The sequence below is a fragment of the Scyliorhinus canicula genome, chromosome 30 (genome assembly GCF_902713615.1).
Source record: "Scyliorhinus canicula chromosome 30, sScyCan1.1, whole genome shotgun sequence".
NCBI classification, from domain to species: domain Eukaryota; kingdom Metazoa; phylum Chordata; class Chondrichthyes; order Carcharhiniformes; family Scyliorhinidae; genus Scyliorhinus; species Scyliorhinus canicula.
In genome coordinates, this window is record NC_052175.1 from 15,114,924 (window position 1) to 15,134,325 (window position 19,402).

At 53.7% G+C, this 19,402-nt stretch overlaps 1 protein-coding gene across 2 annotated transcripts in view; it reads left to right on the forward strand.

The window, feature by feature from the left end:
* The window catches only part of polr3c (polymerase (RNA) III (DNA directed) polypeptide C), a 29,013-nt gene that overhangs the window by 311 nt on the left and 9,300 nt on the right, over positions 1-19,402 (forward strand). The window contains exons 2-6 of one of the 2 annotated variants that reach the window (XM_038787261.1): positions 1,023-1,233; positions 4,620-4,875; positions 13,166-13,351; positions 14,571-14,653; positions 19,122-19,226. In XM_038787261.1, the coding sequence (XP_038643189.1) occupies positions 1,087-1,233; positions 4,620-4,875; positions 13,166-13,351; positions 14,571-14,653; positions 19,122-19,226 (777 nt within the window). In that variant the 5' untranslated portion in view covers positions 1,023-1,086. Of the gene's footprint in view, positions 1-1,015; positions 1,234-4,619; positions 4,876-13,165; positions 13,352-14,570; positions 14,654-19,121; positions 19,227-19,402 lie in introns of both variants that reach the window. The other variant, XM_038787262.1, reaches the window with a different exon arrangement.

Genomic DNA, 19,402 nt, shown 5'->3' on the forward strand with positions numbered 1-19,402 from the left:
CAGTGCTGACCCCTCACCCCGCCCCCTTTCTCAGTGCTGACCCCTCACCCCGCCCCCTTTCTCAGTGCTGACCCCTCACCCCGCCCCCTTTCTCAGTGCTGACCCTTCACCCCGCCCCCTTTCTCAGTGCTGACCCCTCACCCCGCCCCCTTTCTCAGTGCTGACACCTCACCCCGCCCCCTTTCTCAGTGCTGACCCCTCACCCCGCCCCCTTTCTCAGTGCTGACCCTTCACCCCGCCCCCTTTCTCAGTGCTGACACCTCACCCCGCCCCCTTTCTCAGTGCTGACCCTTCACCCCGCCCCCTTTCTCAGTGCTGACCCCTCACCCCGCCCCCTTTCTCAGTGCTGACCCCTCACCCCGCCCCCTTTCTCAGTGCTGACCCCTCACCCCGCCCCCTTTCTCAGTGCTGACCCTTCACCCCGCCCCCTTTCTCAGTGCTGACACCTCACCCCGCCCCCTTTCTCAGTGCTGACCCTTCACCCCGCCCCCTTTCTCAGTGCTGACCCCTCACCCCGCCCCCTTTCTCAGTGCTGACCCCTCACCCCGCCCCCTTTCTCAGTGCTGACCCCTCACCCCGCCCCTTTCTCAGTGCTGACACCTCACCCCGCCCCCTTTCTCAGTGCTGACCCCTCACCCCGCCCCCTTTCTCAGTGCTGACCCCTCACCCCGCCTCCTTTCTCAGTGCTGACCCCTCACCCTGCTGACCCCTCACCCCCCCTCAGTGCTGACCCCTCACCCCGCCCCCCCTCACCCCGCTGACCCCTCACCCCCTCAGTGCTGACCCCTCACCCCGCCCCCTCACCCGCTAACCCCTCACCCCCCCTCAGTGCTGACCCCTCACCCCGCCCCCTTTCTCAGTGCTGACCCCTCACCCCGCTGACCCCTCATCCCCCCCTCAGTGCTGACCCCCCCCCCCCCCCCCTCAGTGCTGACCACCCCGTCACCGTGCCACCCGCTTAGGGGCGGTGCCTCCGGCTTCAGTCTCTCTGATAAGCTGTCTGTGTTTCCATTAGCCTGCAGGTCTGTGCCCCCCCCCCGCACACGCGTGTGTGTGTATGTGTGTGTGATCGAAGCCGCACCGGCGATGACGCAGCTGGAGTCACAGATCTGTTGCCGCCTGCTGCTGGCCCACTACGGCCAGATCGTGGCCAAAGTCGGCACCCACCTGATTCGCACCGGATGCCAACCCCTGCGGCTGATCGCCAATGACACGGAGACGCCAATCGATCAGGTACTGGCGATGGGTATGCACGGATTAGTGTGTGCCCCCCACCTGCCTCTGTCCCGTTCCCCCCCCCCTCCCCGCTGCGGGGTGTCGTTGAGTTTCTGCCGCACCGAAGGAGGCGCATCGTGTCCCCTCCGGCCATCGAGCACCTTCCTATTTCCAGCATTTCCAGCCCTGGCCTGCGGCCTCTCAAGTGAACATCTAAATACTTGTTAACCGTTGTGAGGGTTCCCGCCTCCACCGCCCTTTCAAGCAGCGAGTTCCAGACGTTCAGGCAGCGAGTTCCAGACGTTCAGGCAGCGAGTTCCAGACGTTCAGGCAGCGAGTTCCAGACGTTCAGGCAGCGAGTTCCAGACGTACAGGCAGCGAGTTCCAGACGTTCAGGCAGCGAGTTCCAGACGTTCAGGCAGCGAGTTCCAGACGTTCAGGCAGCGAGTTCCAGATGTTCAGACAGCGAGTTCCAGACGTTCAGGCAGCGAGTTCCAGACGTTCAGACAGCGAGTTCCAGACTCCCACCACCCTCTGGGTGAAAAGAGTTTTCCTCAAATCCCCTCGAAACCTCCAGCCACTCGCCTTAAATCTCTGCCCTGGTCACTGACCCCTCCACCAAGGGGAAATGTTTCTTCCTGCCCACTCTATCTATGTCCCTCATAATTTTATACATCTAAACCAGGTTCTCTCCACTCCCCCCACCCCTCTCTGCTCCACGGAAAACAACCCCACCATATCCAGTCTCTCTTCATAGAACATAGAACAGTACAGCACAGAACAGGCCCTTCGGCCCTCGATGTTGTGCCGAGCAATGATCACCCTACTCCAACCCACGTATCCACCCTATACCCGTAACCCAACAACCCCCTCCCCCCCACCTTACTTTTTAGGACACTACGGGCAATTTATCATGGCCAATCCACCTAACCCGCACATCTTTGGACTGTGGGAGGAAACCGGAGCACCCGGAGGAAACCCACGCACACAGTGGGAGGACGTGCAGACTCCACACAGACAGTGACCCAGCCGGGAATCGAACCTGGGACCCTGGAGCTGTGAAGCATTTATGCTAACCACCATGCTACCCTGCTGCATAACTGAAATGCAGGAGCCCAGGCAACATCCTGTGTCTCTCCGTGTCTGCGTGGGTTTCCTCCGGGTGCTCCGGCCCCATAAGTCATGAAAGACGCGCTTGTTAGGTGAATTGGACATTCTGAATTCTCCCTCCGTGTACCCGAACAGGTGCCGGGGTGTCTCGACTAGGGGATTTTCACAGTAACTTCATTGCAGTGTTAATGTAAGCCGACTTGTAACAATAAGGATTATTATTATCCAGGTGTATCTCCTCCGCACCCTCTCCAGTGCAGTCACTTCCTTCCCATAGTGTGGCGACCAGAACTGCACACAGTACTACATCTGGGACCTAACCAGCGTTTTATACAGCTGCAGCATAACCTCCCTGCTCGTATATTCTATGCCTCGGGGAATAAAGCCAATTATCCCATATGCCTTCTTAACCACCTTATCTACCTGTTGGCAAAAGTGGGTCCCGGGAAATAAAGTTTAAGAAACACTGCCCCACTCCACCTCCTCGCCACGTCCCGTTCCCCAGCCAAATTAGTTTAAACACCCCCCCAATCTCCCCCAAAAGCACGAGCAGAACTCCCCGTAAGGATGTTAGTCCTGTTTAGACCTCCCATTTTGGAAGGTCTATTACAGGTCAGGAATATACAGTGAATGGTAGAACCCTCAATAGTATTGACAGTCAGAGAGATCTAGGTGTACAGGTCCACAGGTCACTGAAAGGGGCAACACAGGTGGAGAAGGCAGCATGGTAGCATGGTGGTTAGCATAAATGCTTCACAGCTCCAGGGTCCCAGGTTCGATTCCCGGCTGGGTCACTGTCTGTGTGGAGTCTGCACGTCCTCCCCCCGTGTGCGTGGGTTTCCTCCGGGTGCTCTGGTTTCCTCCCACAGTCCAAAGATGTGCGGGTTAGGTGGATTGGCCATGATAAATTGCCCGTAGTGTCCTAATAAAAGTAAGGTTAAGGGGGGGGTTGTTGGGTTACGGGCATAGGGTGGATACGTGGGTTTGAGTAGGGTGATCATGGCTCGGCACAACATTGAGGGCCGAAGGGCCTGTTCTGTGCTGTACTGTTCTATGTTCTACTGTTCTATGTTCTAAGGCAGTCAAGAAGGCATACGGCATGCTTGCCTTCATTGGCCGGGGCATTGAGTATAAGAATTGGCAAGTCAGGTTGCAGCTGTATAGAACCTTAGTTAGGCCACACTTGGAGTATCGTGTTCCATTCTGGTCGCCACACTACCAGAAGGATGTGGAGGCTTTAGAAAGGGTGCAGAAGAGATTTACCAGGATGTTGCCCGGTATGGAGGGCATTAGCTATGAGGGGAGGTTGAATAAACTCGGTTTGTTCTCACTGGAACGGCGGAGGTTGAGGGGCGACCTGATAGAGGGCTACAAAATTATGAGGGGCATAGACAGAGTGGATAGTCAGAGGCTTTTCCCCAGGGTAGAGGGGTCAATTGCTAGGGGACATAGGTTTAAGGTGCGAGGGGCAAGGTTTAGAGGAGATGTACGAGGCAAGTTTTTTACACAGAGGGTAGTGGGTGCCTGGAACTCGCTGCCGGAGGAGGTGGTGGAAGCAGGGACAGAAGCAGGCCGAAGGGCCTGTTCCTGTGCTGGACTTTCCTTTTGTTTCGGTTCAGATGCAACCTGTCCAACTTGATCAGGTTCCACCTTCCCCAGAAACAGATCCAGGAATCTAAAGCTCCCCCCCCTGCACCAGCACGGAGGCGCATCCGGAAGGCTGACAGATACGTGGAGGGTCCGTTTCTAGACGTGGCCACCCCACAGCTTGAGGGGGTTGCAGCCAGCGAGGGAATGGGTGACCACAAGGAGGGAGGCGGGAAGGGAGATAGAGAAGACCCAGAGTGCATCTCGCTCAAGAACTGTTACTCTGCGTCAGAAAACGGTGGGAATCTTGGTTCCTCGGGGGAGTGCAGGCAGAGTCAAGGTCACGGCACGGTGGGGGGGCTCTGTTCAAATGCCACGCCCTGTGAGACCGGCCGTGCTCAGATAGCTGACCTGATTCCCTAGTATTTGTGGGAAAATCCGGCGTGATTGTGGCTCCAGCTCTCTCTCTCTCTCTCTGCAGAGATTTATTTGAATAGTTTGTGTTGAGGGTACCGAGGGACTGGAAGCAGTGAGTCTGTTTATACTTGGACTGAATGGTTACGTGGGCCCCGCTAAGCGCAAAGCTCTCCGGGAGACTGTGCCCAGGGGAGAGGAGGAAGGGGGGGGGGGGGGGGGGGGGGGGAGTTACGTTGCGTTGGGGAGGACGGGTGTGTGAGGGTCTTGACTCACCGTTTGCTCCGTTGCAGGTCAAGAAAGCTCTCTGCGTCCTCATCCATCACAACTTTGCCTCCTATCACGTGCACAAGCGGGGGTTTGTGGAGTACGAGGTGCACCACACCCACATCATTCGCATTCTGCGCTACGCCCGCTACATCTACTCGGCCAAGACGCTATACGGAGACACGGGGGAGCTGATCATCGAGGAGCTCCTGCAGAATGGCAAGATGACAATGAGCGCAGTTGTGAAGAAAGTGTCTGACAGGCTGCTGGAGACAATGGAGGGTGAGAGTGTGAGAATGAAGAGGGGCAGTGAATGCAGAGAAGAAGAGAGTGGGAGAATGAAGAGGGAGGGACTGTACTTGAGGAAGTAACAGAGGCAGTTGTTAGCGATCAGTATAGAGGGGTCAGTGTGATCACAGTCTGTATAGAGGGGTCAGTGTGATCACAGTCTGTATAGAGGGGTCAGTGAGATCACAGTCTGTATAGAGGGGTCAGTGTGATCACAGTCTGTATAGAGGGGTCAGTGTGATCACAGTCTGTATAGAGGGGTCAGTGTGATCACAGTCTGTATAGAGGGGTCAGTGCGATCACAGTCTGTATAGAGGGGTCAGTGCGATCACAGTCTGTATAGAGGGGTCAGTGTGATCACAGTCTGTATAGAGGGGTCAGTGTGATCACAGTCTGTATAGAGGGGTCAGTGTGATCACAGTCTGTATAGAGGGGTCAGTGTGATCACAGTCTGTATAGAGGGGTCAGTGTGATCACAGTCTGTATAGAGGGGTCAGTGCGATCACAGTCTGTATAGAGGGGTCAGTGCGATCACAGTCTGTATAGAGGGGTCAGTGTGATCACAGTCTGTAGAGAGGGGTCAGTGTGATCACAGTCTGTATAGAGGGGTCAGTGTGATCACAGTCTGTATAGAGGGGTCAGTGTGATCACAGTCTGTATAGAGGGGTCAGTGTGATCACAGTCTGTATAGAGGGGTCAGTGTGATCACAGTCTGTATAGAGGGGTCAGTGTGATCACAGTCTGTACAGAGGGGTCAGTGTGATCACAGACTGTATAGAGGGGTCAGTGTGATCACAGTCTGTATAGAGGGGTCAGAGGGGTCAGTGTGATCACAGACTGTATAGAGGGGTCAGTGTGATCAGTCTGTATAGAGGGGTCAGTGTGATCACAGTCTGTATAGAGGGGTCAGTGTGATCACAGTCTGTATAGAGGGGTCAGTGTGATCACAGACTGTATAGAGGGGTCAGTGTGATCACAGTCTGTATAGAGGGGTCAGTGTGATCACAGACTGTATAGAGGGGTCAGTGTGATCACAGTCTGTATAGAGGGGTCAGTGTGATCACAGTCTGTATAGAGGGGTCAGTGTGATCACAGTCTGTATAGAGGGGTCAGTGTGATCACAGTCTGTATAGAGGGGTCAGTGTGATCACAGTCTGTATAGAGGGGTCAGTGTGATCACAGTCTGTATAGAGGGGTCAGTGTGATCACAGTCTGTATAGAGGGGTCAGTGTGATCACAGTCTGTATAGTGGGGTCAGTGTGATCACAGTCTGTATAGAGGGGTCAGTGTGATCACAGTCTGTATAGAGGGGTCAGTGTGATCACAGTCTGTATAGAGGGGTCAGTGTGATCACAGTCTGTATAGAGGGGTCAGTGTGATCACAGTCTGTATAGAGGGGTCAGTGTGATCACAGTCTGTATAGAGGGGTCAGTGTGATCACAGACTGTATAGAGGGGTCAGGGTGATCACAGTCTGTATAGAGGGGTCAGAGGGGTCAGTGTGATCACAGACTGTATAGAGGGGTCAGTGTGATCACAGTCTGTATAGAGGGGTCAGTGTGATCACAGTCTGTATAGAGGGGTCAGTGTGATCACAGTCTGTATAGAGGGGTCAGTGTGATCACAGTCTGTATAGAGGGGTCAGTGTGATCACAGTACTGTATAGAGGGGTCAGTGTGATCACAGTCTGTATAGAGGGGTCAGTGTGATCACAGTCTGTATAGAGGGGTCAGTGTGATCACAGTCTGTATAGAGGGGTCAGTGTGATCACAGTCTGTATAGAGGGGTCAGTGTGATCACAGTCTGTATAGAGGGGTCAGTGTGATCACAGTCTGTATAGAGGGGTCAGTGTGATCACAGTCTGTATAGAGGGGTCAGTGTGATCACAGTCTGTATAGAGGGGTCAGTGTGATCACAGTCTGTATAGAGGGGTCAGTGTGATCACAGTCTGTATAGAGGGGTCAGTGTGATCACAGTCTGTATAGAGGGGTCAGTGTGATCACAGTCTGTATAGAGGGGTCAGTGTGATCACAGTCTGTATAGAGGGGTCAGTGTGATCACAGTCTGTATAGAGGGGTCAGTGTGATCACAGTCTGTATAGACGGGTCAGTGTGATCACAGTCTGTATAGAGGGGTCAGTGTGATCACAGTCTGTATAGAGGGGTCAGTGTGATCACAGTCTGTATAGAGGGGTCAGTGTGATCACAGTCTGTATAGAGGGGTCAGTGTGATCACAGTCTGTATAGAGGGGTCAGTGTGATCACAGTCTGTATAGAGGGGTCAGTGTGATCACAGTCTGTATAGAGGGGTCAGTGTGATCACAGTCTGTATAGAGGGGTCAGTGTGATCACAGTCTGTATAGAGGGGTCAGTGTGATCACAGTCTGTATAGAGGGGTCAGTGTGATCACAGTCTGTATAGACGGGTCAGTGTGATCACAGTCTGTATAGAGGGGTCAGTGTGATCACAGTCTGTATAGAGGGGTCAGTGTGATCACAGTCTGTATAGAGGGGTCAGTGTGATCACAGTCTGTATAGAGGGGTCAGTGTGATCACAGTCTGTATAGAGGGGTCAGTGTGATCACAGTCTGTATAGAGGGGTCAGTGCGATCACAGTCTGTATAGAGGGGTCAGTGCGATCACAGTCTGTATAGAGGGGTCAGTGTGATCACAGTCTGTATAGAGGGGTCAGTGTGATCACAGTCTGTATAGAGGGGTCAGTGTGATCACAGTCTGTATAGAGGGGTCAGTGTGATCACAGTCTGTATAGAGGGGTCAGTGCGATCACAGTCTGTATAGAGGGGTCAGTGTGATCACAGTCTGTATAGAGGGGTCAGTGTGATCACAGTCTGTATAGAGGGGTCAGTGTGATCACAGTCTGTATAGAGGGGTCAGTGTGATCACAGTCTGTATAGAGGGGTCAGTGCGATCACAGTCTGTATAGAGGGGTCAGTGCGATCACAGTCTGTATAGAGGGGTCAGTGCGATCACAGTCTGTATAGAGGGGTCAGTGCGATCACAGTCTGTATAGAGGGGTCAGTGTGATCACAGTCTGTATAGAGGGGTCAGTGTGATCACAGTCTGTATAGAGGGGTCAGTGTGATCACAGTCTGTATAGAGGGGTCAGTGTGATCACAGTCTGTATAGAGGGGTCAGTGTGATCACAGTCTGTATAGAGGGGTCAGTGTGATCACAGTCTGTATAGAGGGGTCAGTGTGATCACAGTCTGTATAGAGGGGTCAGTGCGATCACAGTCTGTATAGAGGGGTCAGTGCGATCACAGTCTGTATAGAGGGGTCAGTGTGATCACAGTCTGTGTAGAGGGGTCAGTGCGATCACAGTCTGTATAGAGGGGTCAGTGTGATCACAGTCTGTATAGACGGGTCAGTGTGATCACAGTCTGTATAGAGGGGTCAGTGTGATCACAGTCTGTATAGAGGGGTCAGTGTGATCACAGTCTGTATAGAGGGGTCAGTGTGATCACAGTCTGTATAGAGGGGTCAGTGTGATCACAGTCTGTATAGAGGGGTCAGTGTGATCACAGTCTGTATAGAGGGGTCAGTGTGATCACAGTCTGTATAGAGGGGTCAGTGTGATCACAGTCTGTATAGAGGGGTCAGTGAGATCACAGTCTGTATAGAGGGGTCAGTGCGATCACAGTCTGTATAGAGGGGTCAGTGTGATCACAGTCTGTATAGAGGGGTCAGTGTGATCACAGTCTGTATAGAGGGGTCAGTGCGATCACAGTCTGTATAGAGGGGTCAGTGTGATCACAGTCTGTATAGAGGGGTCAGTGTGATCACAGTCTGTATAGAGGGGTCAGTGTGATCACAGTCTGTATAGAGGGGTCAGTGATCACAGTCTGTATAGAGGGGTCAGTGTGATCACAGTCTGTATAGAGGGGTCAGTGTGATCACAGTCTGTATAGAGGGGTCAGTGTGATCACAGTCTGTATAGAGGGGTCAGTGTGATCACAGTCTGTATAGAGGGGTCAGTGTGATCACAGTCTGTATAGAGGGGTCAGTGTGATCACAGTCTGTATAGAGGGGTCAGTGTGATCACAGTCTGTATAGAGGGGTCAGTGTGATCACAGACTGTATAGAGGGGTCAGTGTGATCACAGTCTGTATAGAGGGGTCAGTGTGATCACAGACTGTATAGAGGGGTCAGTGTGATCACAGTCTGTATAGAGGGGTCAGTGTGATCACAGTCTGTATAGAGGGGTCAGTGTGATCACAGTCTGTATAGAGGAGGTCAGTGTGATCACAGTCTGTATAGAGGGGTCAGTGTGATCACAGTCTGTATAGAGGGGTCAGTGTGATCACAGTCTGTATAGAGGGGTCAGTGTGATCACAGTCTGTATAGAGGGGTCAGTGTGATCACAGTCTGTATAGAGGGGTCAGTGTGATCACAGTCTGTATAGAGGGGTCAGTGTGATCACAGTCTGTATAGAGGGGTCAGTGTGATCACAGTCTGTATAGAGGGGTCAGTGTGATCACAGTCTGTATAGAGGGGTCAGTGTGATCACAGTCTGTATAGAGGGGTCAGTGTGATCACAGTCTGTATAGAGGGGTCAGTGTGATCACAGTCTGTATAGAGGGGTCAGTGTGATCACAGTCTGTATAGAGGGGTCAGTGTGATCACAGTCTGTATAGAGGGGTCAGTGTGATCACAGTCTGTATAGAGGGGTCAGTGTGATCACAGTCTGTATAGAGGGGTCAGTGTGATCACAGTCTGTATAGAGGGGTCAGTGTGATCACAGTCTGTATAGAGGGGTCGGTGCGATCACAGTCTGTATAGAGGGGTCAGTGTGATCACAGTCTGTATAGAGGGGTCAGTGTGATCACAGTCTGTATAGAGGGGTCAGTGCGATCACAGTCTGTATAGAGGGGTCAGTGCGATCACAGTCTGTATAGAGGGGTCAGTGCGATCACAGTCTGTATAGAGGGGTCAGTGCGATCACAGTCTGTATAGAGGGGTCAGTGCGATCACAGTCTGTATAGAGGGGTCAGTGCGATCACAGTCTGTATAGAGGGGTCAGTGCGATCACAGTCTGTATAGAGGGGTCAGTGTGATCACAGTCTGTATAGAGGGGTCAGTGTGATCACAGTCTGTATAGAGGGGTCAGTGTGATCACAGTCTGTATAGAGGGGTCAGTGTGATCACAGTCTGTATAGAGGGGTCAGTGTGATCACAGTCTGTATAGAGGGGTCAGTGTGATCACAGTCTGTATAGAGGGGTCAGTGTGATCACAGTCTGTATAGGGGGTCAGTGTGATCACAGTCTGTATAGAGGGGTCAGTGTGATCACAGTCTATATAGAGGGGTCAGTGTGATCACAGTCTGTATAGAGGGGTCAGTGTGATCACAGTCTATATAGAGGGGTCAGTGTGATCACAGTCTGTATAGAGGGGTCAGTGTGATCACAGTCTGTATAGAGGGGTCAGTGTGATCACAGTCTGTATAGAGGGGTCAGTGTGATCACAGTCTGTATAGAGGGGTCATTGTGATCACAGTCTGTATAGAGGGGTCAGTGTGATCACAGTCTGTATAGAGGGGTCAGTGTGATCACAGTCTGTATAGAGGGGTCAGTGTGATCACAGTCTGTATAGAGGGGTCAGTGTGATCACAGTCTGTATAGAGGGGTCAGTGTGATCACAGTCTGTATAGAGGGGTCAGTGTGATCACAGTCTGTATAGAGGGGTCAGTGTGATCACAGTCTGTATAGAGGGGTCAGTGTGATCACAGTCTGTATAGAGGGGTCAGTGTGATCACAGTCTGTATAGAGGGGTCAGTGCGATCACAGTCTGTATAGAGGGGTCAGTGCGATCACAGTCTGTATAGAGGGGTCAGTGTGATCACAGTCTGTATAGAGGGGTCAGTGTGATCACAGTCTGTATAGAGGGGTCAGTGCGATCACAGTCTGTATAGAGGGGTCAGTGTGATCACAGTCTGTATAGAGGGGTCAGTGTGATTCACAGTCTGTATAGAGGGGTCAGTGTGATCACAGTCTGTATAGAGGGGTCAGTGTGATCACAGTACTGTATAGAGGGGTCAGTGTGATCACAGTCTGTATAGAGGGGTCAGTGTGATCACAGTCTGTATAGAGGGGTCAGTGTGATCACAGTCTGTATAGAGGGGTCAGTGTGATCACAGTCTGTATAGAGGGGTCAGTGCGATCACAGTCTGTATAGAGGGGTCAGTGTGATCACAGTCTGTATAGAGGGGTCAGTGTGATCACAGTCTGTATAGAGGGGTCAGTGTGATCACAGTCTGTATAGAGGGGTCAGTGTGATCACAGTCTGTATAGAGGGGTCAGTGTGATCACAGTCTGTATAGAGGGGTCAGTGTGATCACAGTCTGTATAGAGGGGTCAGTGTGATCACAGTCTGTATAGAGGGGTCAGTGTGATCACAGTCTGTATAGAGGGGTCAGTGTGATCACAGTCTGTATAGAGGGGTCAGTGTGATCACAGTCTGTATAGAGGGGTCAGTGTGATCACAGTCTGTATAGAGGGGTCAGTGTGATCACAGTCTGTATAGAGGGGTCAGTGTGATCACAGTCTGTATAGAGGGGTCAGTGTGATCACAGTCTGTATAGAGGGGTCAGTGTGATCACAGTCTGTATAGAGGGGTCAGTGTGATCACAGTCTGTATAGTGGGGTCAGTGTGATCACAGTCTGTATAGAGGGGTCAGTGTGATCACAGTCTGTATAGTGGGGTCAGTGTGATCACAGTCTGTATAGAGGGGTCAGTGTGATCACAGTCTGTATAGAGGGGTCAGTGTGATCACAGTCTGTATAGAGGGGTCAGTGTGATCACAGTCTGTATAGAGGGGTCAGTGTGATCACAGTCTGTATAGAGGGGTCAGTGTGATCACAGTCTGTATAGAGGGGTCAGTGTGATCACAGACTGTATAGAGGGGTCAGTGTGATCACAGTCTGTATAGAGGGGTCAGTGTGATCACAGTCTGTATAGAGGGGTCAGTGTGATCACAGTCTGTATAGTGGGGTCAGTGTGATCACAGTCTGTATAGAGGGGTCAGTGTGATCACAGTCTGTATAGAGGGGTCAGTGTGATCACAGTCTGTATAGAGGGGTCAGTGTGATCACAGTCTGTATAGAGGGGTCAGTGCGATCACAGTCTGTATAGAGGGGTCAGTGCGATCACAGTCTGTATAGAGGGGTCAGTGTGATCACAGTCTGTATAGACGGGTCAGTGTGATCACAGTCTGTATAGAGGGGTCAGTGTGATCACAGACTGTATAGAGGGGTCAGTGTGATCACAGTCTGTATAGAGGGGTCAGTGCGATCACAGTCTGTATAGAGGGGTCAGTGTGATCACAGTCTGTATAGAGGGGTCAGTGCGATCACAGTCTGTATAGAGGGGTCAGTGTGATCACAGTCTGTATAGAGGGGTCAGTGCGATCACAGTCTGTATAGAGGGGTCAGTGTGATCACAGTCTGTATAGAGGGGTCAGTGTGATCACAGTCTGTATAGAGGGGTCAGTGTGATCACAGTCTGTATAGAGGGGTCAGTGCGATCACAGTCTGTATAGAGGGGTCAGTGTGATCACAGTCTGTATAGAGGGGTCAGTGTGATCACAGTCTGTATAGAGGGGTCAGTGCGATCACAGTCTGTATAGAGGGGTCAGTGTGATCACAGACTGTATAGAGGGGTCAGTGCGATCACAGTCTGTATAGAGGGGTCAGTGTGATCACAGTCTGTATAGAGGGGTCAGTGCGATCACAGTCTGTATAGAGGGGTCAGTGTGATCACAGTCTGTATAGAGGGGTCAGTGTGATCACAGTCTGTATAGAGGGGTCAGTGAGATCACAGTCTGTATAGAGGGGTCAGTGTGATCACAGTCTGTATAGAGGGGTCAGTGTGATCACAGTCTGTATAGAGGGGTCAGTGCGATCACAGTCTGTATAGAGGGGTCAGTGTGATCACAGTCTGTATAGAGGGGTCAGTGTGATCACAGTCTGTATAGAGGGGTCAGTGTGATCACAGTCTGTATAGACGGGTCAGTGTGATCACAGTCTGTATAGAGGGGTCAGTGAGATCACAGTCTGTATAGAGGGGTCAGTGTGATCACAGTCTGTATAGAGGGGTCAGTGTGATCACAGTCTGTATAGAGGGGTCAGTGTGATCACAGTCTGTATAGAGGGGTCAGTGTGATCACAGTCTGTATAGTGGGGTCAGTGTGATCACAGTCTGTTTTGTGGAGTTTCTGTTGCCTGTCTTTGCCGGGGGATCCGCTCAGACTGTTACTCTCTTCTCCCTGCAGACAGTAAGACCCGGGAATACAGCGAGACCTCCTCTACCTTCATCCGCTTGGTACAGACACACTTTCTGCAGAAATGTGGGATAGTCTCCGAATCGGTGGGTGCTGAAGGAGCGCACCCTTCACCAGCTCCAACCCTGGTCGCTGACGAGAAGGAGATGTATACAGTCCCCACTCTCGGCGTTGCTGGTGAGGCCTCCGACAAAGTGGCATTCTTCGCCCGAAGCCTGTTCACCCTTGTTGCCTTTTTTACCTACTGTAAATATATTGCCCCTCTCTCTTCGATATTATATTGCTCAGAGTTGCCAGGTATCAAATGATACCACCGCAAGGTTTCAACCGGATATCGATCAAAGAGCCAATCACCAGTTCGTTAGTTCAAGATCATGGGTACTTTATTGATACACACAATTAATCATGCAACATTAAAAACTACTAGTTAAACTACACCTATCGACTATGACAACCTGTACTTAACTTCAGGCACCCGGCTTAGGTCAGAGGAACAGCGGCCGTTGTTCGAGTCTGGGGTCTATCGGGTCTGGAGAAGTAACGGCTGCTCAGCTGGGCTCGTCCGCCTGGTAGCGGGCGTTGAACTTGCTTCTGGTGGGGCTGCGATTTGAGGTAGACGATGCTGGAGCGCCAGGTGCAAGAGAGACCGTCTCTCTCCTTATCCTTGGGGGTCTTTTCTGCTCTTTTGGGCGGTCCTTCAGCTGGGACCCCACTAATTGGGTAATTCTTCATCACTGTGTTCGATTTGAACCAATAACGGGGCGGGTGCCTTGATGGCTGTACGTGTCCTAAGCGGGCGTGACCCCATTGTTTACGCTTCCCGGGTACAGGGAGTGGCGCCGGAATGTCTGGGGTTGTATCGGTTGCTCAAGTATCAGTCCTTTGTCTTACGGAGATGGGCCATGAAAATGCTAATGGGTTGGGGGTTTCAGTACCGTCTGGATTCTTCGCTCACAAATATACATTCAGCCTCTGAGCCTGCCTGAACGTTGCACTGTCCATTTTTCCCCTGTTGCCTTACGACCGTCCGTGTTCCTCATTGTAAGTGGCCGTCCCAGGTGGCTACACCCTTCCTGCATAATGCGCCCGCCCGAAAGGCAAGCCGTTGTTGGCTCAGTATCGTTGTCCAGTTTCCGGTTGGCAGCCCTGGCCTTCTCGTTGCCCCACGGCGCACTGCACTGAGAGCAGCTAACTTGAGACAGCGGAGGATGGAAACTGAGACACATGTGGAGCTCCGTGCACTTAGCCAGGAGCTGCTGATGGAGCGTGGCCGCGGTGTGCCTGAGTAACTGGGCTCCCGGGCTCCCCTGGCTGTACGTTTGTCTTTGTGCACAGCCTCCATGCCGCAGTCGCAATCCTGTTTTGTGTTTATGGACCTTCCGTCTCTTTCACTCAGGCCAAGGGAAACGCAGGCGCACGTCAGGGGAGGACTCTGAACCCAAATTAAAACGATCGAAGCAAGAGCACGCCGACCAGGAGGTGAGTCGGGTGTGTGTGTTTCCACATGGGTGGGGTCGGGACGGAGCGCTTCGCTGGCTGGCCAAAGGTACAGGGTTGGACTGGCCACAGAGCTAAACCAGAGCCCCCTCAACCCTCTGCTGAGAGGAATTCCCGGCAGAGCGCCCCGCTCTGTGTTGTAGCCGCTCCGCACACAACTTGCTGCAGTCTGTAGCCGCTCCGCACACAACTTGCTGCAGTCTGTGTCCCCTCCACACACAACTTGCTGCAGTCTGTAGCCGCTCCGCACACAACTTGCTGCAGTCTGTAGCCCCTCCACACACAACTTGCTGCAGTCTGTAGCCGCTCCGCACACAACTTGCTGCAGTCTGTATCCCCTCCGCACACAACTTGCTGCAGTCTGTAGCCCCTCCACACACAACTTGCTGCAGTCTGTAGCCGCTCCGTACACAACTTGCTGCAGTCTGTAGCCGCTCCGCACACAACTTGCTGCAGTCTGTAGCCGCTCCGTACACAACTTGCTGCAATCTGTAGCCCCTCCGCACACAACTTGCTGCAGTCTGTAGCCGCTCCGCACACAACTTGCTGCAGTCTGTAGCCGCTCCGCACACAACTTGCTGCAGTCTGTAGCCCCTCCACACACACAACTTGATGCAGTCTGTAGCCCCTACACACACAACTTGCTGCAGTCTGTAGCCACTCCGCACACAACTTGCTGCAGTCTGTAGCCGCTCCGCACACAACTTGCTGCAGTCTGTAGCCCCTCCACACACAACTTGCTGCAGTCTGTAGCCACTCCGCACACAACTTGCTGCAGTCTGTAGCCGCTCCGCACACACGGACTGCTCCCTGCACAGAGCCCCTCCACACACAACTTGCTGCAGTCTGTAGCCGCTCCGCACACAACTTGCTGCAGTCTGTAGCCCCTCCGCACACAACTTGCTGCAGTCTGTAGCCCCTCCGCACACAACTTGCTGCAGTCTGTAGCCGCTCCGCACACACGGACTGCTCCCTGCGCGGAGCCCCTCCGCACACAACTTGCTGCAGTCTGTAGCCGCTCCGCACACAACTTGCTGCAGTCTGTAGCCGCTCCGTACACAACTTGCTGCAGTCTGTAGCCGCTCCGCACACAACTTGCTGCAGTCTGTAGCCGCTCCGTACACAACTTGCTGCAATCTGTAGCCCCTCCGCACACAACTTGCTGCAGTCTGTAGCCGCTCCGCACACAACTTGCTGCAGTCTGTAGCCGCTCCGCACACAACTTGCTGCAGTCTGTAGCCCCTCCACACACACAACTTGCTGCAGTCTGTAGCCCCTCCACACACAACTTGCTGCAGTCTGTAGCCACTCCGCACACAACTTGCTGCAGTCTGTAGCCGCTCCGCACACAACTTGCTGCAGTCTGTAGCCCCTCCACACACAACTTGCTGCAGTCTGTAGCCACTCCGCACACAACTTGCTGCAGTCTGTAGCCGCTCCGCACACACGGACTGCTCCCTGCGCGGAGCCCCTCCGCACACAACTTGCTGCAGTCTGTAGCCGCTCCGCACACAACTTGCTGCAGTCTGTAGCCCCTCCGCACACAACTTGCTGCAGTCTGTAGCCCCTCCGCACACAACTTGCTGCAGTCTGTAGCCGCTCCGCACACACGGACTGCTCCCTGCGCGGAGCCCCTCCGCACACAACTTGCTGCAGTCTGTAGCCGCTCCGCACACACGGACTGCTCCCTGCGCGGAGCCCCTCCGCACACAACTTGCTGCAGTCTGTAGCCCCTCCGCACACAACTTGCTGCAGTCTGTATCCCCTCCACACACAACTTGCTGCAGTCTGTAGCCGCTCCGCACACAACTTGCTGCAGTCTGTAGCCGCTCCGCACACAACTTGCTGCAGTCTGTAGCCGCTCCGCACACAACTTGCTGCAGTCTGTAGCCGCTCCGCACACAACTTGCTGCAGTCTGTAGCCACTCCGCACACAACTTGCTGCAGTCTGTAGCCCCTCCACACACAACTTGCTGCAGTCTGTAGCCGCTCCGCACACAACTTGCTGCAGTCTGTAGCCACTCCGCACACAACTTGCTGCAGTCTGTAGCCCCTCCACACACAACTTGCTGCAGTTTGTAGCCGCTCCGCACACAACTTGCTGCAGTCTGTAGCCGCTCCGCACACAACTTGCTGCAGTCTGTAGCCGCTCCGCACACAACTTGCTGCAGTCTGTAGCCGCTCCGCACACAACTTGCTGCAGTCTGTAGCCCCTCCACACACAACTTGCTGCAGTCTGTAGCCGCTCCGCACACAACTTGCTGCAGTCTGTAGCCCCTCCGCACACAACTTGCTGCAGTCTGTAGCCCCTCCACACACACAACTTGCTGCAGTCTGTAGCCGCTCCCACAACTTGCTGCAGTCTGTAGCCGCTCCGCACACAACTTGCTGCAGTCTGTATCCCCTCCCACAACTTGCTGCAGTCTGTAGCCGCTCCGCACACAACTTGCTGCAGTCTGTAGCCCCTCCGCACACAACTTGCTGCAGTCTGTAGCCCCTCCGCACACAACTTGCTGCAGTCTGTAGCCGCTCCGCACACAACTTGCTGCAGTCTGTAGCCGCTCCACACACAACTTGCTGCAATCTGTATCCCCTCCGCACACAACTTGCTGCAGTCTGTATCCCCTCCGCACACAACTTGCTGCAGTCTGTAGCCGCTCCGCACACAACTTGCTGCAGTCTGTAGCCGCTCCGCACACAACTTGCTGCAGTCTGTAGCCCCTCCGCACACAACTTGCTGCAGTCTGTAGCCGCTCCACACACACAACTTGCTGCAGTCTGGAGCCGCTCCGCACACAACTTGCTGCAGTCTGGAGCCGCTCCACACACACAACTTGCTGCAGTCTGGAGCCGCTCCGCACACAACTTGCTGCAGTCTGTAGCCACTCCGCACACAACTTGCTGCAGTCTGTAGCCCCTCCACACACACAACTTGCTGCAGTCTGTAGCCGCTCCGCACACAACTTGCTGCAGTCTGTAGCCGCTCCGCACACAACTTGCTGCAGTCTGTAGCCGCTCCGCACACAACTTGCTGCAGTCTGTAGCCGCTCCGCACACAACTTGCTGCAGTCTGTAGCCGCTCCGCACACAACTTGCTGCAGTCTGTAGCCGCTCCACACACAACTTGCTGCAGTCTGTAGCCGCTCCGCACACAACTTGCTGCAGTCTGGAGCCCCTCCACACACAACTTGCTGCAGTCTGTAGCCGCTCCGCACACAACTTGCTGCAATCTGTGTCCCCTCCACACACACGGACTGCTCCCTGCGCGGAGCCCCTCCGCACACAACTTGCTGCAGTCTGTAGCCCCTCCGCACACAACTTGCTGCAGTCTGTAGCCGCTCCGCACACAACTTGCTGCAGTCTGGAGCCCCTCCACACACACAACTTGCTGCAGTCTGTAGCCCCTCCGCACACAACTTGCTGCAGTCTGTGTCCCCTCCGCACACAACTTGCTGCAGTCTGTAGCCGCTCCGCACACAACTTGCTGCAGTCTGTAGCCGCTCCGCACACAACTTGCTGCAGTCTGTAGCCGCTCCGCACACAACTTGCTGCAGTCTGTAGCCGCTCCGCACACAACTTGCTGCAGTCTGTAGCCGCTCCGCACACAACTTGCTGCAGTCTGTAGCCGCTCCGCACACAACTTGCTGCAGTCTGTAGCCGCTCCACACACAACTTGCTGCAGTCTGTATCCCCTCCACACACACAACTTGCTGCAGTCTGTATCCCCTCCACACACACACACGGACTGCTCCCTGAGCGAAGCCCCTCCACACACACGGACTGCTCCCTGAGCGGAGCCCATCCACACACGGACTGCTCCCTGAGCGGAGCCCCTCCACACACACGGACTGCTCCCTGCACAGAGCCCCTCCACACACACGGACTGCTCCCTGAGCGAAGCCCCTCCACACACACGGACTGCTCCCTGAGCGGAGCCCATCCACACACGGACTGCTCCCTGAGCGGAGCCCATCCACACACACGGACTGCTCCCTGCACAGAGCCCCTCCACATGCAGAGCCCCTCCATGCGAGGACTAATCCATATTATTGATTTAGTTTGAACTGGGGAACATAGACAGTACAATTGCTGAGTGTAACGTGCAGGCTACCAACTCGTGGGAAGGAAGTTGTGGCACAAATTTTCAAAGGTACCTTAGAGAGAGTTGCAAGAATTCTAGCGAAGTGATAATGGTGGATTTTAATTATTCACATACAGACTGGGATAGCAGTGGGAGGGGCAAGAGTTTCCACAGCGTGTGTGGGATTTGAATTTCAGCCGTATGTTTCCAGTCCAGCTCTGCGAGACCTGTTTCTTGGCACCGTCTCCCTGTCACCCCCACACATTCGCCCTTTGTAGCTCGCTGGCCGGTTCCCCTCTGAATGCTTCCGTTGACCTGGCTCGATGGGCTGAATGGCCTCTAACAATTCTGTCATTCTGTTCACGGCAGCTCCCCCCCGACGATGGTATTTACTGGCAGGTGAACTTTGAGCGTTTTCACCAGCACTTCAGGGACCAGGTGATCGTGGCTGCAGTGGGAAGCAAGCTTGACCAGGTATCTGGGGCGGGGCGGGGTGGGGGAGGGGGAGGGGGAGGGGGGGGCGCCGCGCCGTTTAACAGGGCCTTCTCCTCCTGTGTCTCTCTCCTTTTTTTTTTAGAATTAGAACAGTACAGCACAGAACAGGCCCTTCGGCCCTCGATGTTGTGCCGAGCAATGATCACCCCACTCAA